Here is a 22,332-nt window from a genome sequence, read left to right as displayed (position 1 = left end):
TCATGACCTGAGCCGAAGGCAGCAGCTTAACCAACTGAGCCACCCAGGCATCCCTATTGTTGTCTTATTTAATTCCAGTACTTAATTAGATATACCCACATGTCTGCTAGTTTCTTTGCTCACATTATTTTATGTATTTTTGATTTTCTGCTCGTTCAGTTCCTGTGGGTTGGCTCTGTATTATTTCTTATATGACATCCAACTCTCTGGAACATACTTCTTCAGGGAAACCTTACTACATTATGTTAAAAAAATTCAACTGAGTAAATTTTAAAGATCATATTGGCCTTATTTAATGATTCATGAGTTGGGTAGCATCCCATCTAGCAAATAGAAAGGAGCTCTGAGGAGCTGTACCAAATAGAAGACTTTTACAGGCAGAAGGGGGCCAGACAAGGACATTATTAGCAGAGTGGGTTATTTCAGGCAATGTCACCTTCCTTTAGGGGCAGGCAGAGAGTCTGTCAGGCAGGTTACCTCACTACTGCTGACCAGGTAATTCCAGACGGACTGGTTAAGATCACATTCTTGGGAGAGGCTGAAAGTGCCATTAAGTTGGTGTTAAGTCTTGGTTTGTTGACGTGGACTTAGCACAAATGACTCCATTTTGGGCCTCTTATCTTTTTAAAAATGATTATTTCCAAGCAATTGTAATGAATATCTTTGTTGTATTTCATCTTCATTTATGTACATGAGTGCCCATTAATGTAATTAAAGCTATTTTTCTTTTGTTGCTTTGTGTGTGTTCATGAGCGTTGTACTGTTTGTTGTGTGGTCGGGGACTTAGGCCTTCCCTAGGACATGTTTGTTTTGAGCCTTTGGGTGGTTACTCCCACTCTCAGTTTCTGTGTCTGTTAGAAAAGAAAGGGAATACCTAATTACTTACACCACAGGGTGGTTATAAGGAACAAATGGGAATAGAGACAGGAATGGATTTTGCTTGTAGAATTTTGCATTTCTTGGGGGATATTATTATTTCATGTGTGTATGTTTGCTTCCTTAGCTTGATTATACGCCTTGTGACGGTGAAGAATGTGGCCCATCTCCTTGATAATCCTTTATCACTCTTAGTGCATATCAATGGCTCACTGACCTGAAGCAATGAAGTGTTAGCGAGGTTTTAGTAAATTGTACAATGACATAAAACTTAAGAATGATGAAGTGAGCTGGTGGTGGCTGGGGAATAGGAGAGTATGAATCTGAAAATAGCAGTTTAATCCATTAACGTGATACGGGTGCAGGACTTAATAACTCTTTATTTTCATGATTGTCTCAGTTGATGTGCTCTCTGAAGCGTAATTTGATTTACTAGGAATTCACGAACTGGATATGTGATTCTGTATGAGAGCTGTGAGGCACAGAAGGCAGCATGCATTAGAGGAAAGTGTTCTGTTTGAGAAGAAGTAATGCAGATTTCCTAGGACCCATAATACATGGTAAAAAAAAGTTGTCACTAGGAATCCAAGGAATAGAATCAAGCTCTTTTGTAGGTGCATTTAACAGCTCTGGGTGGTCCTCAGAACCTGATTTCTGGGAGGCTGGGGCGACCTGGGCACTGAATTATATAGGGCATCAGAGAAAGATACGGCAGCTGAAGATAATGCACAATTTGGTAGTGTAAGTGAGCTTAGGAAACATGATACACAGGTACTAGTAAGTGGTAAACATGATAAACTAGGTCATGACACATTGAAATGGGGGAAAAGATCACTTATGCATTGTTTTAGGAGGCAAAATGAATGGGACAGCTATTGCTAAGTGGCAATGTATAAATATTTTTAATTTTCTGAAAATCTTATGTAAAGTGATTTCTAAATTTTTTTTTTTGCAGATTATGCATGAGTTATTGTGTTTAAGCATATATTGTTTACAGTGCAGTTTTTTGTTTCTTATCTAGCCATCAAATCAAGAATTGGAAATTAAAGAAGCTAATTATGCTTGTAGATTTTGGTGACTTTTTCAGCCTCTGATCTTTTTTTCTCCTTTCAATTGAATCTCAGACCCTCTACCAAATATAGCATGTTAGAAATTGTTACTTAATACAATTTTGTTGCTATTACTTTTTCATTAAAGCCTACAGATAATTTAAAATAATGTTTCAGTGGCCAGGGCCCCTGGGTGGCTCAGTTGGTTAAGCATCTGCCTTTGGTTCAGGTCTGACCCCAGAGTCCTAGGATCAAGTCCCACATGGGGCACCCTGCTCAGTGGGGAGCCTGCTTCTCTCTCTGTCTCTGCCTACTGCTCTGCCCACTTGTGCTCTCTCTGTCAAATAAATAAATAAGTAAAATCTTAAAAAAATGTTTCGGTACAGATAGGGACTATTTAATATTTCTTTTTCTTAGTTTTCCTAAATTTAATTTAATTAAATCCATAGAAACCCTGTCCAGTCCACCTTGGAATCGATTCATTTTTCTTATCTGTGTGTTTGCATAGATGATAATGGACTTTATTTTTAAGACCAATTTTAAATTCACAGCAAAATTGAGAGGAAGGTATAGAGATTTTCCATTCAGAGATTGCCAACTCCCACCCCCCCAGCCCCCAGCCTCTCTCATTATCAACATCCCCCACGATAGTGGTACATTTATTACAATTGGTGAACCTATATTGACACACTGTTATCACTGAAAGTCCCTGTTGCATGTTCTGTGGGTTAGAATAAATGTATAATGACATGTATTTACCATTACAGTATTATATAGAGTACTTCCATTGCCTTAAAAATCCTCTGTGCTCTGCTAATTTATTCTTTCCTCCTCCCCTGACCCCTAGTAATCACTGATCCTTTTACTGTCGATATAGTTTTGAGTTTTCCAGAATGTCATATGGTTGAAATCATATAGTATGTAGCCTTTTCAGATTGGCTTCTTTCATGTTTTAATATGCATCTAAGGTTTCTCCATGTCTTTTTATGGCTTTGGCTCACTTCTTTTTGGAGCTCAATAATATTAGATTGTCTGGATATACTGGTCTATTTTTCTACTGAAGGAGAAATTGGCTACTTCCAAGTTTTGGCAATTACAGATAAAGCTGCTGTAAACTTTGTGTGTAGGTTTTTGTGTAGGAGTAAGTTATCAACTCATTTGGGTTAATTCCAAGAAACACAATTGCTAGATCATATGGGAAGATTATGTTCAATTTTGTAAGAAATTGCTGAACTATCTTCCAAAGATGCTGTACCATTTTGCATTTTCATCAGCAATGAATGAGAGTTCCTGTTGATCCACATCCTCACCAGCATTTGGTGTCGTCAGTGTTTTGGATTTTGATCATCCTAATAGATATGTAGTGTTGTCTCCTTATTGTTTTAATTTGCAATTCCCTAATGACATAAGATATTGAACAGCTTTTCATATACCTGTTTTCTATCAATATTTCCTTTAGTCAGGTGTCTGTCCAGATCTTTTGCTCATTTTTTGATCAAGTTTTTAATTTTCTCCTTGTTGAATTTTGAGAGATCTTTGTATGTCTTATGTAATGGTCCTTTATAAGATATGTCTTTTACAAAATATTTCTCTCATTCTGTGGCTTGTCTTCTCATTCTCATGATCGTATCTTTCACAGAACAGTTTTTAATGTTACTGAAGTTTATTTTATTAATTATTTCTTTTATGGATCATGCCTTTGGTGTATCTAAAAAGTTATCACCAAAACCAAGGTGACCTAGTTTTTTCCCATGTTATCATCTAGAAGTTTTAGTTTTGTGTTTTAAATTTAGGTCTATTATCCATTTTGAGTTAATTTTTATAAAGCGTTTAAGGTCTGTGTGTACATTCATTTTTTTTTTCCATTTGGATGTCCAGTTGTAACATTTGTTGAAAAAACTATCTTTGCTCCATTGTATTGCCTTTGCTCCTTTGTTAAGAACAGTTGATTATATTTATGTGGGTCTGTTTCTGGGCTCTCTGTTTTGTCTCATGGATCTGTTTATCTCTACTTTCACTGCATTGTCTTGACTACTACAGACTTAAAGCAAATGTTGAAGTTGAGTAGTATCTGCCCTCTAACTTTGTTCTCCTTCAATATTGAGTTGGCTATTCACAACTTTTTCTCTTCATGTAAACTTTAGAATCAGTTAATTGATATCCACAAAATAACTTGTTGGTATTTTGATTAGGATTGTGTTATAACTACAGATCAAGAATTGACCTTTTTTTTTTGAAGATTTATTTATTTTAGAGAAATTGTAGGGGGGAGGAGTGGAGAGAGAGGGAAAGACAGAATCTTATTATTTTGAAAATTTATTTATATGCAATTAATATACAATGTGTTATTGATTTCAGAAGTAGAGGTCAGTGATTCATCAGTCTTATATAATACCCAGGGCTCATTACATTGTGTGCCCTCTTTAATGTCCATTATCCAGTTATCCCATCCCGCTTCTCCCCTCCAGCAACCCTCAGTTTGTTTCCTATGCTTAAGAGTCTCTTATAGTTTGTCTCCGTCTCTGATTTCATTTTGTTTTATTTTTTCTTTGGAAAGAGAGAATCTTAAGTAGACTTCCTGCTGAACATGAAGCACAATGTGGGGCTCGCTCTTGTGACCCTATCATGACCTGAGCTGAAATCAAGAGTCAGGTGCTTAACCAACTAAGCCACCCAGACATCCTGAGCAGAACTGACATCTTGACAATATTGAGTATTCCTCCTCATGAGCATGGGATATCACTCCATTTATTTAGTTTTTCTTTGATTTCCTTCATCAGAATTTTGTGGTTTTCCTCATAAACATCTTTTATTTATCTGATTATAATGTTAGCTGTAGGTTTTTTTATAGATGTTCTCTCTCAAGTAGAGGAAGTTCCTCTCTTTCTAGTGTTCTGGGAGTTTTTATTATGAATGACTATTATATTTTATTAAGTGCTTTTTTTCTGCATCTATTGACATAATCATGTCATCTTTGTTCTTTAGTCTGTGATGTTATGGATTACCTTAATTGATTTTTGAGTGTTAAACCAGCCATGCATACTTAGGAAAAATTCTACTTGGGCATATTATATGATCATATTTATATATTGTTGGATATATTTGATATATATTTGCAATTTTTTAAAAGATTTATTTATTTACTAGACACACAGAGAGAGATCACAAGTAGACAGAGAGGCAGGCAGAGAGAGAGAGGGGAAGCAGGCTCCCTGCTGAGCAGAGAGCCCGATGCGGGGCTCGATCCCAGGACCCTGGGATCATGACCTGAGCTGAAGGCAGAGGTTTAACCCACTGAGCCACCCAGGCACCCCTGCAATTTTTTTTTTTGAGGATTTTTGCATCTATGTTCATAAGAAATATTGGTCTGTAGTTTTCTTTTCTCATAATGTCTTTCTCTGATTTTGGTAGTAGGGTAATTCTGGATTCCAAAAGATGAGTTAGGAAGTATCATATCTACTTCTACCTCTGGAAAAGATTGTAGAAATTGGTGTATTTCTTCCTGAGATATTTGGTAGAATTCACCCATGAACTCATCTGGGCCTGGGGTGATTTTGGAAGGTTATTACAGAATTGATTTGTTTAATGGATGGATATAGTTCTTTTCAAATAGTCTATTTTTTCTTGTGTGAGTTTGGGCAGATTACATCTTTCAAGGAATTGGTCCATATCTTCTAGAATTATTCATAGTATTTTATTACTATTTTTAAAAAATTTATTTAAGAGAGAGAGAGAGGAAGAAAAAGAGAGAGGGAGAGAGGAGGAGGAAGATAGAGGGAGAGGGAAAGAAATCCTCAAGACTCCCTGATGATCATGGAGCCCAGAGTCCAATGTGGGGCTCTGTCCCAGGACCTGAGATCATGACCTGAGCCAAAACTGGGAGCCGGCTGCTTAACTGCCTGAGCCACCCATGCTCCCCTCTATTACTATTATTGTTACTATTCTCTTAATGTCTATGTAGTGATGTTCTCTCTTTTACTTCTCATATTAGTAATTTGTGTCTTCTCTATTTTTTTTTTCTTATTAAGTGTGGCTAGAAACTTAATTTTATCTATCTTTCTAAAGAATAGGCTTTTGGTTTTGTTGACTTTTCTCTATGATTTCTTATTTTCAATTTCATTGATTTTTTTTTTGTTCTAATTTTCATTATGTCTTTTCTTCTTGCTTGCTTTGTACTTAATTTTCTCTTCTTTTTTTTTCAGTTTGCTAAGGTGGAAGTTCACATTATTGATTTTTGATCTTTATTCTTTCCTAATATTTGCATTCAAAGCTATAAATTTCCCTCTAAGCACTACTTTCACTTCATCCCACAAATTTTGATACATCGTATTTTCATTTTTATTTAGTTCAAAAACTTAAAAAAATTTTCTTGATATTTCTTATTTGACCCATTTTTGTTTAGAAGTATGTTGTTTAGTCTCCAAGTATTTTGAGATTTTCTCTCTGTTGTTGATTTCTAGCTTAATTCCATTGTGATCTAAAAGCAAACACTCTATGACCTCTGTTCTTTTAAATTTGTTAAGGTGTGTGTTGGGCCAGAATGTGTTCTATCTTAGTAATGTTTTATGTGAGCTTGAGAAGAATGTGTTTTCTTTGCTGTTTTCATATGAAATAGTTGATCAATGTCAATTATGTCCAGTTGATTCATGGTGCTGTTGAGTTCTACTGTGTTCTTACTGATTTTCTGTCTGCTAGATGTGACCATTTCTGATAGAGAGGCACGGAAGTCTTCAACTATGACAGTAGATTTATCTATTTCTCCTAGTAGTTCTGCTAGCTTTTTCCTTCACATTATTCTGATATTCTTGTTAGGTGCATTCACATTAAGGCTATTACCTTTTGGAGATTTGACCATTTTATCATTATTCAATGCCCCTCTTTATCCTGATAACTTTCCTTGCTCTGAAGAGCATGAGACTTTAATTGTGATGAAATCTTCATGTATTGTCTTGGGGGTGATTCTACCTTCTGTTCAGACATAGGTTTTTTAGTGCCTGCTTTCAAAAACTTTAGCTACAGTTTTAAGTTCTTTATACCTCCCAGTTCTTTTCTGCTTGAGAAAACACCTTAACAATGTTAGTGATTCTAAGAACAATAAAAAACCATTTATATTTTTACTGAGGATTAGATTGGTGGTTTACCCACACTTGACTTTCACCCATACACTCAGAGGAAAGTATATAGATGGCCACCCTATTTAGCATCCTTTATTACTTCTCCAAGTGAAAAGTTAGGATTGGGTGAATTTCAAGGATCATGATACAATAGTTCAGGATTGGTGGAAACAGCAAGGTGAGGACTTTGAGGCAAAAAATTCAAAGAATATTAGGGCACAAACTGTTTATGCTTCCTGCTGAAGAGTTACTGGGTCTTTGGGAAGTTCCTATGATGAAAAATTAAACCATTTGCCTGGGCAGGAGAATCCTGGAAAAATTAAGTCATGCTAAGGAAGACAGGACTAGCACAAAGTCATGTTAACATAAACAGTAGGGTATGGTTTCAGTTCTGAGTGTTCAGGCACTCTGAGTGTGAGGTTGCACAGTGTCAGTCTTTAAGTCAGGATGGTCCTAGTACTTGCCAATTGAGTCTCATCTGCTTACTTTTGAGTTGCCCCCTTGGGAGAAGGGCACAACTAACATAACTCTGTGGACAGCTACATAGATAGCTATGAGGTCAAGTCTTGCAGAAGAGGATGCCTTCTGCTGCCTTACTGGTAACCAGTGATTTCTGCCCTGTATCCTTCTGAGTCTGAGTTCAGTTTATGGCAGTCTTGTGAGTCTGAATGTTCACTTGGTCAGCATTGCAGATACAAATACGGACTTTATAATCAAATGTCTGGTGTGCATTTTTCCAGAAGATGCCAGTTTTCACTGTGATTTGTTTGTGCTTATGTCATTGTGTCGGTCAAAATCAGCTACCTTCAGTAACATTCACATTTATACATAAGCTCATACTGCATTATGAATGGCCAAACTCAAAAGTTTTATTTGAGCTTTTGCAGATGTTGTAATTGTTTTAGTCATAGTAAGTGAAGAGGCCTAGGTGATAGGAGGCTGTGCAGTTGTTATTTTGTGATGATTACAAATCATTAGGCTAGCAGAATTTTTAACTCAACTGTGCTAGAATTTTACAATCATTTGATTGCTTGTATTCAGGTATTACAGAGGGCACGTATTGCATGGAGCACTGGGTGTGGTGCATAAACAATGAATTCTGGAACACTGAAAAGAAATTAAAAAAAAGATTAAAATCTAACAAACATTTAATAGTAGCACATATATTTAACAGTTTTACCTTTATTGGCAAAGAAAGTATTCATATTTAGGGAATAAAATTTCCATATGCAGAAGCCTGTCAGTACATGCAATAAAGCTATGTCACCAGGACTGATAATTTCTTTAGTGTGATTAATAAGCCATGTACATAGATTGAATTTTGAGATGTGGTAGTACATTCAGAGATATAAAGGAATAGCTCAAGAGGGATTTATTTCTCTCTCAAGGTCATCCTTTAAATGCAAGAAAAAAAATGCCTATGTGGCTTCATTCATCCATTCATTCAACAGGTATATATTGAGCTACTGCTTTATTATAAATATTGGGAATCTCAGCAGTGAAGAAGCACACAAATCCTCCTTACTTTCTTGGAACTGTCAAAGAGAAATCGCACTGAACACTTGTTAAGAATGGGAAGAAAGGTTTTGTTTAAGACTACTGCAATAGGGGAGGGAGATTAAAAACTCTGCTGAAACAGAAGGTGAAGAAGTTAGTCAATGTGGTTAAACCACTGTGTTTGCTAATTGGTGTCATCAAAGTTAGGCTCCTAATCTCCACTGAGAGATAGGGGTGCTATTGTTCTTGATAAGTTTCAAAGGGATGGCTCCCAAGTCCTTGAGAAAGACATTCCTGGCTTGTACAACTGACGAGAGTCTGGGAGAAGATTTATATCTCAAAGGGGCAGAGGAAGATTTTATAATTGGAAGCTTTCTAAAGTAAATGTTCTAAGAAAAGGGAGGTCAGGGGCCTAGAGTCAAGGAAAAAGCCTGTCTAAAGTTTAATCAGGCTGTGTTAAGGCTGTCTTTGTCAGAGTTTTTATTCTGGTGGGGAAAAACAGTAAACATATACGGAAAATTTCACATGTATATATAAAATTTCAGATGCTCTCTACATAGAAATAATACAGGGCAATAAGAGATAGGTAATGACTAGGATGATCAGGAGTTGAGCCATGTAAGAAAGCATGTACTGGGCTAAATGTAGCTGTTAGGTTAAGATTTTGTTGTTCTTATTGCAAAGAAAAGACACTCAAGTAACCTGAAATGATGGGAGATGTAATATAAAGACAGACATTTTTCAGAATTTTGGAAAAGAAAAGGGATCTTAGGAACTAATGGATGGTCTTGGACCATGAGAGCTGTAGAAACCTTGGCCCAAAACACAGCCAAGCCTGGAAGTGAGTGCTTGGTGGAAGAGTTAGGTAGGGAGGGAAAAGCTTACCAAAGGGGAGCTACCCTTTGACTACCTTCTTTGCGTGTCTCACAGCCTTGCTTTGAGATTGCTTTAACTTTTTATTATAGCCTTAACACCATATTGTTGCATATTATCATTCTAGTTGTTGGAAAAGGGCCACTTAGAAAATAATTTTGGAGGCCATGACTGTTCACTCGGCTCTTCTATTTTTCCAGAATTTGTAGATCTGAGTGTTCCACTGTTAGTATGATTCACTTAGTCCTGTTGATATCCTTTCCTGTCTTTTCTTTCCTGATGGAATTCTTACCTTGTCTTCTCCTTTGCTTGTCTCGTGGCTCTCATTTCTGAATCTTCTTAACTTTCACCAGCATATGGTCCATCATGGCCACTTCAGCCTTTCTCTGCTTCAACTCTCACTCTCCATTATTCCCTCAGCACTTCTTGGACCAAGCATTTATACTGTAAAACAAGGGTCTTAATCTATTTGAGGACGGGATAGTTAAGGGAAGTCTCTGGAGAGGGGACAGATCTGAAAGATAAGTAGCAGTTAGCCAGGCAGAAGGGGTGTTTGGTAGGTTCAGGGGAGTGTTTTAAACATCATGTTTAAAAACCCACAAATGAGAGAATATTACATTTTGAAGAATAGAATAAAGTTTTCTATGACTGGAGTATAGAGGAAGAAGACAGAGATGCACAAGGTGAGAGTGTAGAGGTAAGGCAGGTTGCATTAAGGCATTTGGATTATTGTAAAGGCAACAACAAGTTACTGAAGGATTTAAAGCATCCCCCAATTTAGTTTCCTTGTACATGTATCATAATGTTCAAAATGTTCAAATTTTGAACATTTGAAGTTCAAAATTTGAAGCTTTGGGCAATATACCTCATTTTAGGGTATGTATTTTGGTCATGCTTTGTATTTATTGTGGACCCAATGGATAGTAAAGGGAAAATCTTTCCCAAAATAAGAGGCACTTAAAAAAGTACATTATGGATGTTACTGAAGATAGAGATCTGCTCTTCATCTGTCTGTCTATTCATCTGTCTATCATCTATCTCAGTGTTCTGATAAGAATATAAATTGGCTAAAACAGATGGTATGTACAAATTATCAAAGTTGAGATCCTTCTCTAAAGCATACTAACTAATGCATGGAGTAATTAGGATTATTTCCTCATGGATGTCTTGGTAGAAGAAGTTGGAGATGTGAGTTTTGGATAAAGAGACAATGGAATTGGTTATCTGGGTTAGAGGTTCCAATAACAAATGTACTTTGTAATTTTCTTTGTTTTTAAATTGTGTTCTGCAAAAGAAAATGGAAATGCACTATGTAGTCATTCATGTACATAATCTCTCTAGAGTAAGAACCCAGCACTTATCAAATGAAACTTATTATTGTTTTGTTGGTTTTTACCGAGTTACCTTATATGGTGCTATCCATGAAGATGGAATAGCTATTAATTATTAATTATAATATCAATGGTGGAGGAGTCAGAAATTATGAAAGATTTATGTAGTGGTTAGTTTATTCTTTAAATAATGTATTCATTCAGTACATATTTGGCACTACATGCAAGAGAGTGTTAAATAACATGTGAGGAATAAGAGGATGAGCAAAACATATACAGTCACAAACAGCAAATGTCATGAAGAGAATGTACATGGTCCTTTGAGATTATATAATGAAATGACCTGATGTAGCCTGGCCAGGAAAGTTTCCCTGAAGAAGCAATGATTGAACTGAGATCTGAAGTATGAATAGATGTAGCTAAGCTAAGGACAGAGGGCATGAAAGTTTAGCAAGTGCATAAACCCTGTGTTTGAGGGAGCAAGGCATATCCAGAAGCTGAAGGTTGATGAAGAGTGAGCTTAAGAGTGTTGAAGGATGAGGTTAGAGTGGTATACAGGGGCCACACCATGCAGGTCTGTGTAAACCAAAACAGATTTTAGAACAATGGGAAGCCATCATGTAATTTTAAACTGGGGGTGATTTTGAAAGGTAACTCGTACAGTGTTTAGAGCACATTGGTTGGGGTCAAATAAATGACTTGAAACTTATTAAGAAACATCTGTAGATCCAAGATACAGATGCTAGTAGCATGGTCTTAGGTGGTGACAGTGGAGATGGGGAGAAATGGATAAATCTGAGAGATATTTAGGAGCTAAAATGAATAGGATTTTAAGATACATTGGGGTCAGAGATGTCAGAGGGGTGACAAGAATACTTCTCGGTTTCTGGCTTGCTTAATCAAATGGCTAATGCTGACATTTGCTCAGATATTAAAGGAGGACCAGGGACATGGTCTGGAATGGGAGGGTGCAGTCTCTTGCAAGTTTCTTGCAAGTTTCTTGCAAACTCTATCTATCTATCTATCTATCTATCTATCATCTTTCAGTGAGAGACACATGAGACGTTTAAATGTCTATGGGAAGAATGTAGTTGAAGAGGGGAATGGTCAGGATTTTGAGCAGAGTAGAGAAAGTTGGAAAAATAGTGAGGGCATTAATTCATAAGAAAAGCAGTAAAACTATTGGGTAGTTGTAAGATGGTTTGAGATTAATGAGAATGAGTTTATAGTGGAACCAATCTTCCCTGTTCTATGTTTAAGATTATGACTTTCTTGACAGTTAACACAGGCATGAAGAAAGCTGATAATTGAGCTAGGATTTGGATTTTGATAGAAGTTATAATGAAGAGACAGAGATGTTAAGGAATTCAGGGTGTAAGCGTGTATAGTGTTATTGCCATTATGCGGCTGCATAAAGAAGAGAGTGGAGAATGGAGAGAGTTGACAGACTGATAAAAAGTAGGTCTTTTGGTGGACTGGAGTTTCAATAAGGTTGAACTATTATTGCAGCTGTAATTGGACCAGTTAGCTCAACAGAGAAGACGAAATGGTCATATAACTGGGTGGTTGAGTTCAAGACTTCAGAGCTGGAAAAACGTTTAGGATATGACAAATTCAGATTATGACCATGTGATTGGGTGTCTGAGGAAAAGCAGAAAGATTATTGGAGAGGAATTGGTAAAGAAACTGTGAAGCCAGGGTATTGGAAGTCTCATCTACATGGGTAGTAAAGTTACCTAGAGGATGGGAAAATTTTAGGTGAGGTTGGATTTGAAAAATGTTTAGGAAATATGTGAAGTAATAACTTTGAGTTCTCTATTTTCATGGAATAGTCATTGGCATGAAGCTATTCAAAGCAAAATAGTAACACATTTCCCAATATAAAAGGTAAATAATATCTAGCTTTTGTATATTAAACTTTATTTTACATATCCATATCTTACCTATATTGGATAATCTTGTTAAAATGGGACCTTTATATCTAGTAGGTATATACGTTGTCCCCAGTGTTAAGTCATACCAAGTCTGAAATTCTACGTACATAAAACATATGTGTTTTCCCCACATTTGTATCAGTTAGCTTTCTCCCTGCATCACAAACTACTCCAGAACTTTGTGGATAGTAACAACGACCATTTCTTTAAAACTCACAAGTCTTTGACTCCATTAAGTGGTTCTGCTAACTTGGGCTAGGTGTAACTTATCTCAACTATGTTTACCCATGCATTTGTGGTAGATTGCTGAGTTGCTTGGTAGCTGACAGATCTGAGATGGCTCAAATGGATGACTCAGAGGGCTGCTGCTTTGGTTTCTCATTATTCGAAAGCCTTATAGGTCTTCTTCACATAGCCAGTAGTCTGGCTTCCAAGACCGTGAGTAGAGGTGCTATCCTTCTTGAGGTCTAGGCTTAGAACTGGCACAGTGTCACTTATGCCACGTGCTGTTGGCCAAAGCAAGTCCTAAGGCCAGCTCAGACTCAAGGGTTGGGGAAATAGATCTCATCTCTTGAAGGTAGGAGTTGCAAAGTCACATTGCCAAAGGATGTGGATACAGGAAGGAAAGTAATGGCAGTCTTCTTTTTTCCTCCTTGCAAACAATCTACCACAACATCCTGTGTGTGGGAATGCAAGATGTAGGTGAAACACTGTGCACTGGGTGTAACAAAGCCATGTTTCTGCTGTCACTCCCACTTATTTGTCATGTATCCTTGGATAAGAAAGTTCTTGGATCATCCCTTTTCTCTTTATAGAGCAAGAAGGGAAGAAAGTAGGAGAAAATATTAGCTCAGCCATTTGCCTACTGTCATTAGTGATGATGCAATGAGAGCATCGATTTGTGTTTTAAATGGCTTTATCTTTGAAATACATTGTTTTTATGCTAATAGCATCCTACATCTCTTTAATGTGGGAATCCATTAAAAATAGCAGGAGCTGAGAACTCAGAGATGTCTCCTGGATATTGTTTGTTGTGCTCCTGTGGCCTGAGGGTCTTGTCAAGTAAGGAAATTAGCTGGAAAGGTAGAAGGCTGATGACTGAAGGTTCTCCATTAGCCTTGCTGTATTCTCTTTTACATTTCATGTGTTTGATATTCTCTTCCACCTGTGGGACCCCAGGGATTTGTATGCTAAGAGCTCAGAGGTGGGGATGGAGGCAGAAAACTGGTGGGCTTCAGAGGAGGGCACAGGAGTACTGGAAAGTGTGCAGTGAAATGAAGCAGACAATGAGTGAGCAGATAGAGCTGGTAGAAAGTACAGAATCAAGATGTTGTTATCAAAAAGGTGGTAGTTCAGGGGCACCTGGGTGGCTCAGTGGGTTAAGCCTCTGCCTTCGGCTCAGGTCATGATCTCAGGGTCCTGGGATCGAGCCCCGCATCGAGCTCTCTGCTCAGCAGGGAGCCTGCTTCCTCCTCTCTCTCTCTGTCTGCTTGTGATCTCTCTCTGCCAAATAAATAAATAAATTCTTTAAAAAAAAATTAAAAAAAAAAAAAGGTGGTAGTTCAGAAGGAGGGCGCTTTTTGAGGATCGGCCTCCAGAAGTGTCTGGTATTACTCTATGCATGAAATTCAAATTTAACAAGGAATTAAATACACTTGTGACCCAATCTAAAGGTGAGAGTGAGTCATAAATAAGGAAAGCCTCTAATTTGAATACAATATTGAATATGACTCCCCCTCCTCAAAAAAATCTTGTGATGCAGAAGAAATCCTTAATCTGAATAATGTACTGTGATGACATGTTAACAACACAGCAGTGACTGCTGGGTTTTCCAGAACATAACATACTTAAAATGACAATTTTAAGTGTGGCACTCAAAGAGTTTTCACAAAGTGAGCACACCTAGTAATCACTAGTCCTATTTAGAAACAGAATGTTTCCAGAACCCCACGATTCTCCTCATGCCCCTCGTAGTCACTACTACTCCCCTGATAAAGGGATCCACTGTCTTGACTTCTAATTCCATAGAAGAGTTCTACCTATTTTTATACTTTTTATATAGGAAATCATATAGTATATAATCTTTTGTATCTGGTCTGTTTTGCTCAACATGATTGATTCTTTTTAGATTCATTCTTATTGTTATATATAGATAGTCTGTTCTTATTTATTTTTGAGTAGCATTCCATTGAGTGAATGTGGGGGTATGTATTTACCGCTTACACTGGAGAAGGACATTTACGTTATTTCAAGTTTTCAGTATTTCATCAGTTTCTTTGGGTCTTTTTTTCCATTGGATATCCATTCCTGCTTTGTTGAAGCGTGGTTATTATTCTATCACATTTTAAAAGCAAGTCATTTCACTTTGAGTTTTGGTTATAATGATTGCGTTAAATTCCCTTTGATACAAAACAGTGGAGAAAGAGAAGGTTAAAACAACTTTCCAAATAAAGCAGACTTGCCTATTTGCGTATTATTCACTTTGATTAACAGTTTGTGATTTTATAAGTAGTTGAAGGGAACACTCTGGACAGATTCAAAGGTGAAATTTTGGGGTTGTTTTTGGGAGCAAGCAGGAGTTTGGTTTGACCTGAGCACTATTGCTATGCAGAGGCCCGGTGGGAAACATCTTGGCAGTGCCGATGGAGGTGGGCCTGGGAACCTTGAAGGCCTACACTGGGTACTGTGGTTAATGGGTTAATGTGATACCTATGATGAGTCCCTGGAGGGTACTATGTATTAGAAAGATGAATATGGCATGGATTGTTGGGGATAAGGACAGGAAGACTGCACAGCCATTGGTGGTTGTGTGAAATGCACTAAGAATCTGAGGGACTAGGTCTGAGTGATGCTTCCATTCATTCCTAGCTCTCCGACTTTGGACAAGTCATTCACTACGTCTGAGCTTTGGTGTCCTCATATGAGCAATAGATATAGGAATCCTGCTGTTGTGGGGATGCAGTGAGTTTGTCCATATTAGAGAGTTGCAGAGTTCTACAGAGTTCTAGGGCCTCCACATACCCCTGCAGTGGGCCACGGCTGTGCCTGGGTGGGGAGAAGATGGTGGCAAGGTGTTTCATCTCCTTTATTCAGTCATGTAGAGAATGGCCACATATAAGCTAGTATTGCAGGTACTAATGTACTTAAATTACACATTGTGCTCTGGTATAATACAGAGTTTCAGACTGAGGTCAGATAGTGAGGTGCTTAGAAGCAGGGAGTCTGGAGCCAGACTGCCTATATTTGAATCTCAGCCTCTCTTAATAGCCATGTGAACTTAGTCAAATTACTTAACCTTTCTGGGCTATGTTTTTTTTTTTTTTTTAATTAAAAATTTAAAAAGATTTATTTATTTATTTAGAGAGGGTACATGCAAACATACAAGTTGGGGGGTGGGGGGGCAGAGGGAGAGAGAGAATCCCAAGCAGACTCCCCGCTGAGCCTGGAGCCCGACCTGGGGGCTCAATCTCCTGACCCTGAGATCATGACCTGAGCCAAAACCAAAAGTAAGCTGCTTAACTGACTGAACCACCCAGATGCCCCTAGGCTATTTTTTAATAATGATACCTACCACGTCAGATTGTGTTGGAGATTAAATTAGTTAATGCATATAAGGCAGTTAGAACAGTAGCTGGGCTGTAGTAACTGTTCAATATTATTGTGATTGTCTTTTCTAAGTAGCAACGATTGATCTTGCTTTCTGGTTGGTTTATTGCATGGAAGTGTGTGGTACAGGCTTGAGAAAATCTTTATTGTGTCTTTCTATCCCTGTAGCTCCAACTATGATTCAGGTTACCTCCTGAGGATTATGCAGAATGAGCTTAACCCTCATCAGGGTCCTGTGTATTTGAACACAATTATAATGCCCAGTCTCCTTTTTTCCATTTCCTTTCATATTTCCCAATATGGTATTCTTCTGAGTTCTTTTTGTTTTTGGCAGTCCTCTGCTGAATATATATTATGTATCTCCTACACTTGTGGTGGTCATTAGAGATTGAGGAGAATTTCTTTTTCCTACTCCTTGCCATGTCTTTATTAATGTAACTCAAAGTTACATTGCCTGTTTTGTTGCCTGTAATTTACTGTTAAATCACTTCGTGTCTATTATTAATTATCCCTCCCTAAATTTACTCCATCCACATTTGCTTGTGTTGTGTAAGTCTTTTCATACATTCATTGAATGTATTGACTGCTGAGCATATTACCATCGACAGAGCTTTGTAATTGACACTAGATATATTCTTCAAGGGGTCTAGAGTTTCCTAAAATGTCATGCATGCAAGCTAGATTTGTAATAAGGTGTTTTATGGTACTTGTTGTGATAGAAATATGCAAAGAGTATATGATCACATAAAGGAAGAACTCTTAACTCTCACGGTGGGGGAGATGAAGGTATGTCAATGAAGATGGTGGGAGACGGTGGAGATGTCGAGGAAATGCACACAGAGGAGACAGTGTTTGTCATATACTGCAATTAAGATGCTAGCCACCAAGAGAGTGGGAGGGACAGACCCTTAAAGAAGAAGGAGCAACTAGTAACATGACGTGAGACAGATGGGCGTCTGGGAACTACGCGTAGCTGAGTGTGGCTGGAACATTGAAGGCAGGAGGAGGAATTGGTGGGAGAGATGCTGACCAGATAGGCAGACGATAGATTCTGAAGGGCTTTGCATGTCATGGTGAGGAGTTAATACTTAACCCTATAGGTATGAGGTAATGGTAAAGATTGGAGAGCCACAGTAATAAATAGATATGATTTAAATATGCATCAGACTCGTAGCCTGTGTAGTGTGATCTGTGAATTAAAGGAAGTAGGAAGAGAGCTCAGGTGGCTGATGGAGAGGCTTTTCCTGCTACACAAGTCAGTAAAAACATGAAGTCATGATCAGAACAAGGCCTTGGGAATAGGAAAGAAGGAAAATTTTTGAGAGATTTATTAAGTAGATGTATTTTGAGCACTTTACTTACATCCTTTGATAACACTTGATAGTCAGCTGGATGTGGGAGGAGGCTCAGCCCTACATCTGGGGGTTGGGGCAGGTAACGATGTCACTCACAAGAGCAGGGGATAGAGAACTCATTCAGTAGGAGCAAGGGATTCCCTTTGGGACCAGTTACATTTTGAACACCTGCGAGATATTTAAACAGAGATATATAGTGGGTGTTTGGCTTCTGTATCAGTAAGTCAGGAGACGGTTTTGTGCTACGAAGTAGACTGGTGAATTCCATGTACAGAAGTCGTTGAATCAGGCATATGGGCTGAGGATAATCATGATGAGAACCCTAACACATCACAGAAGCATGGAGAGGGGTCTCCCTAGAAAACGATTTTGAGAGAGATGTTAGTTGGAGAGTTGGTAAAACCCAGGAGGGAGTGGTTCACAGAACCTGTGGCAGAGTTTATAGTGCTTACAAAATATTTTGTAATGTTGAAGTAGTGTTGGACATTGCCATAAGAATGGTGCTTTTTGATTAAGCGGGGTCCTGAGCAGGTAACTTTCAGGGTGGACCAGCTACTTTTGAAGAGCTCGGCCTGTGTCAGAGATCAGGGGAGCATGTCCTCCCAGCATTTGGACCTAATTCTAGTAGGTCCTGATTCTCTGCATTCTGGTTGAGAGTGGTGACTGTTTTTTAGTTTGAATGAGAATAAAGATTTCCTCTGTTTTTTTCTTCTCTTTGTTTTTAGAGGAAAAGAAAATTCAGGTAGAAATGACTCTTCTGTGCAGTTTTTGTGTGTGTGTGTCTGTGTGTATGTGTTAAGAGAGAAAGAGAGGGAGAGTCAGGGAGGAGCAGAGGGAGAGGGAGACAGCGACTCTTAAACAGGCCTCACACACAGCATGGACCCCAGTGTAGGGCTCAACATGGGGCTTGATCTCATGACCCTGAGATCGTGACCTGAAATCAAGAATCAGATACCGAACCAACTGAAGCACCCAGGTGCCCCTTCTGTGCAGTGCTTTATCAGAAGTCTCATAGTCCCTTTGAAATTTCAAGCTAACTAGACAACAACATCCACAGGTTTATTTTTTAATTTAGTTCTGTTTGAGTTTGTCATGCATTTGGACTACAGGTTTCTTTAGAGCAGAAATGAGGCATATTTATTTTAGTGCCCCAAGAGCCTAACTCAGAGGTTGGCCTATAGAAGTGCTTAATAAATGCTTATTTTTGTCTTTGTTGTTCGTGATTACAAGGTTCCATTTCTGAAAGCTTCCAAGTTGTCTTGAATCTGCATACCTTTCAAGATCTCGTGTCACTGAATTCTGCCAGTTCATCTTCTGAATTTTCATAATTCTACTTTTTTTTAACCGCTTAAAGTTCAGTATCTGTTTTCTCCCCTCAAGTGTTCAAGCAAAATGAGAATTTAAGGCTGCATTGATGCCACAGCATTTGAGGATAGGAACTGAAATAGAGCCAGACCTAAGGTATTGAGCCTGAGACAGAAAACTGTCAAGATGTTCCTGCTACTTTCGTTTCCACAAGTTCTCTTGTTTCTACTTCTCTTTGTTCTCTCTCTTTCAAATATTTATTTTGAAATATCTCAGTCATATGCTACCCTATGGAGTATAATATAACCAAATGCATTTTTTTAGAAGATTTTATTTATTTGTCAGAGAGAGAGAACACAAGCAGGGGGAGCAGTAGGCAGAGGGAGGAGCAGTTCCCCTGCTAAGCAGTGAGCCTGAAGTGGGACTTGATCCCAGGACCCTGGGATCATGACCGGAGCTGAAGGCAAACGCTTAACCAACTGAGCCACCCTGGCATCCCAACCAAATGAATTCTTAACCGTTTCACCTTAACTATCAAAAACCTTTTGATGCCAAAATTAGAGTCTTACTAATGTCACATCTGTCCCATTACACCAACCAATTCCTCTGTGTTGGTTGTAAGGAAGCTCAGAGTGAGTTATGCTAGACTCCTTGTCTCCCCCTGGGAGAAAGAACTGGCAATAACGGAGTCATAGACCTCATGAGGTTTGGAAGTGATGGTCTGATGAGAGGCTTCCTGATCACAGCTCTGTCTCCCCTCCCTGCATCAAGAATGAATTTATCCTCTTTCCCCACATGGCTTATTATATGCTTCCCCACCAAAAAAAATGACTACGGGACTTCCAGTGTTTGAAGAAAGTGTAGGCTGTATTCCATTTGGATAATGTTGTATTGGATTTAAGCTTCTCAGCGAAATATGAATTACCTTGCTGCTGTTCGCTTACAGTATTCTTTTCTATGACTATTGTTAGGGGATGATAGGGTTTTGTAGATTATGTACCCATTCTACGTTCACCTCTTAACTTTTTCAGGACTCTGCAAATTTAGTGCTTAGCATGACTGTGAGTAGTCATGGTAAGAGGTAGTGGAAACAACAATGGCACTTGCTCATTCTCCCCACATGCCTAGAAGCATTTCCTGTTTGCTTACCAGTAAGATTGGGATTCCTTTCTCAGAAGTTTGGTGCTCATGGTTATTATAAAGTGAGAAATAAAAATAAATGTTTTCGAGTAGAGGATAAGTTTTATAGGCAGACATAATAAAAGGCCTAGTTTCATCATCCTATTTCTATACTCTGTATATATTGCATTTGAGTAATTTTCTCCTTTGGTTTTTCCTCTGTGCTATTTATACTTCGCTTATGAAGACAGATTGGATCTCCCTTAGCTAATGAAAAGTTGTCTTATTTAATAATTCAGAAATAGCTTATTACTTGGTGGGAAAAATCTGCTTTTAAAAAAAAAGTTTCTTTACCATTTCAGCATTTTTGTTGACTTAAAATCAGAGCTGTATTATATGTATGTTCTTAGCATATAGATGGGCAATCAGGTTCATGAAGGTAAACCATTGAATTGTTTCCTAGCCTTTTCTTTTCTGAAAGGGTCATGTCATTTCTTTTCTTTTCTTTAGGGAATCAGCAGTCTCTTCAGTTCTTTAAAAGTGGTGCGTCTCTTGCGACTGGGCCGTGTGGCTAGGAAATTGGACCATTACCTGGAGTATGGAGCAGCAGTCCTCGTGCTCCTGGTATGTGTGTTTGGACTGGTTGCCCACTGGCTGGCCTGCATATGGTATAGCATTGGGGACTATGAGGTCATCGATGAAGTGACAAACACCATCCAAATAGACAGTTGGCTCTACCAGCTGGCCTTGAGCATTGGGACTCCTTATCGATACAACACCAGTGCAGGGATATGGGAAGGAGGACCCAGCAAGGATTCTCTGTACGTGTCCTCACTCTACTTTACCATGACAAGCCTTACAACTATAGGATTTGGAAACATAGCTCCTACCACAGATGTGGAGAAGATGTTTTCAGTGGCCATGATGATGGTTGGCTGTAAGTATCTTGTTTTTTCTTTTTAAAATTAAAAAATTATTGTTGTGGGCAGTTTTCCAGACTCCATTCTCTAACAGGATTAAAATGAAACTGCTTTGTCTTCAGAAAGGCATTTAATCCATATTACTTGCATTGGTTTAATATTTTATTCAGCCTTAGAAAATAAAAATGCAAAATAATATATTTTACTTTTTTAGAATATATTAACACATGAAAAACAGTGTGGTTGGAGTGATACAAAAATCAGGATGGGAACTCTTTGATTTAATTCTGTTCACAGCATTCTATCTGGCAGAGCTCTTTCCCAGGGAGATCAGCATCTAGAAAGGCAGCATCTGGCACATCCTATAGGTTTTGTTGGCAGTGTATTAAATTCCGAAAAAGCAGACGGGATATGATGAGAGATGCGTAGTTTAGAAACTACTTTAGTTAGTAACTGAATTCTTGACTAGTGTTAATCTCAGGATAGTTTAATGTTGGCTTTTACAATTAAGACTCAGAAGAAGTTTTATAAATATGGTCTTCATTACAAACACTCTAGGTTGAGTATATGCCCCTTTGAGAGAATGAAAAGATTAGTAAATACAAGCTCATTGGGCAATGATAAAAGTTTCCACTATTTACCAGGCATACCTGAGTACTCAATGTCTAGATGTTGTTCAAGGGAGTAGAATGTTCTCTAAAGGAGTGAAATAACATGTGTTGTCCATTCTGACTGAGGTTGGATTATGTTAGAAGATCAAAACATTAGGATCTCCTATGTTAGGATATACATATCAGAGAAGCTGTTTTAAAAGAAGACTTTGAGGGAAACTTCACCATCATTTACCCCTTCAAGTTGACTGAGATGATTTATCAAGGCCTAGTTCTGACCTCCAGAGTAACCACAAGATCATCGTGCTAGAGGTATGACTAGTGTTATTAGGACCTGTTAAGCCTCTGGGTCATGGTCTTTGGTTTGTGGATTCAGCTGTCCTTTCTGAGATTCCACATTACAGAGGTTTACATTTTGACACTGATGGGGAAGATGTTAGGAGTTCGGGAGTGTCAGGTGGCCCATGAAATGTCAATATCTTGGGTCAATGTAAGGCAGTTTTCACATTTTCGGAGTTGAGGGTTTTTGATAGCTATTGGAGCACCAGTATTGGCAGTTTGGCTTCCATCTCTCTGCATTCCTTCGTGCAGGTGCAGGAACAAGAATGCATGGGTTCTACTTGCTGTTTAGAGGTAAAGAGGTAGACTGAGAATGCCAAGTGCCTCTGCTTCAGAGGCTTTTAGGAGGAAATATGTTCCTACATACAAAGAGAACCTGATGACTAATTAAACTGCTGTCTAC

At 38.3% G+C, this 22,332-nt stretch overlaps 1 protein-coding gene across 1 annotated transcript in view; it reads left to right on the top strand.

Moving 5' to 3' along the window:
- Positions 1 to 22,332, top strand: part of KCNH5 (potassium voltage-gated channel subfamily H member 5) — a gene marked incomplete at both ends in the record, with an annotated part of 310,475 nt that overhangs the window by 69,563 nt on the left and 218,580 nt on the right. The window contains one exon of the mRNA XM_080809433.1: positions 20,570 to 20,996. Within this exon, the coding sequence (XP_080665559.1) occupies positions 20,570 to 20,996 (427 nt within the window). The remainder of the gene's footprint in view (positions 1 to 20,569; positions 20,997 to 22,332) is intronic.

This window comes from Martes martes (genome assembly GCF_963455335.1).
Source record: "Martes martes genome assembly, chromosome: 7".
In the NCBI taxonomy this organism is placed as follows: Eukaryota; Metazoa; Chordata; class Mammalia; order Carnivora; family Mustelidae; genus Martes; species Martes martes.
The sequence above is the reverse complement of the archived record's forward strand: the minus strand, read 5'-3'. Positions and strand labels throughout refer to the sequence as shown.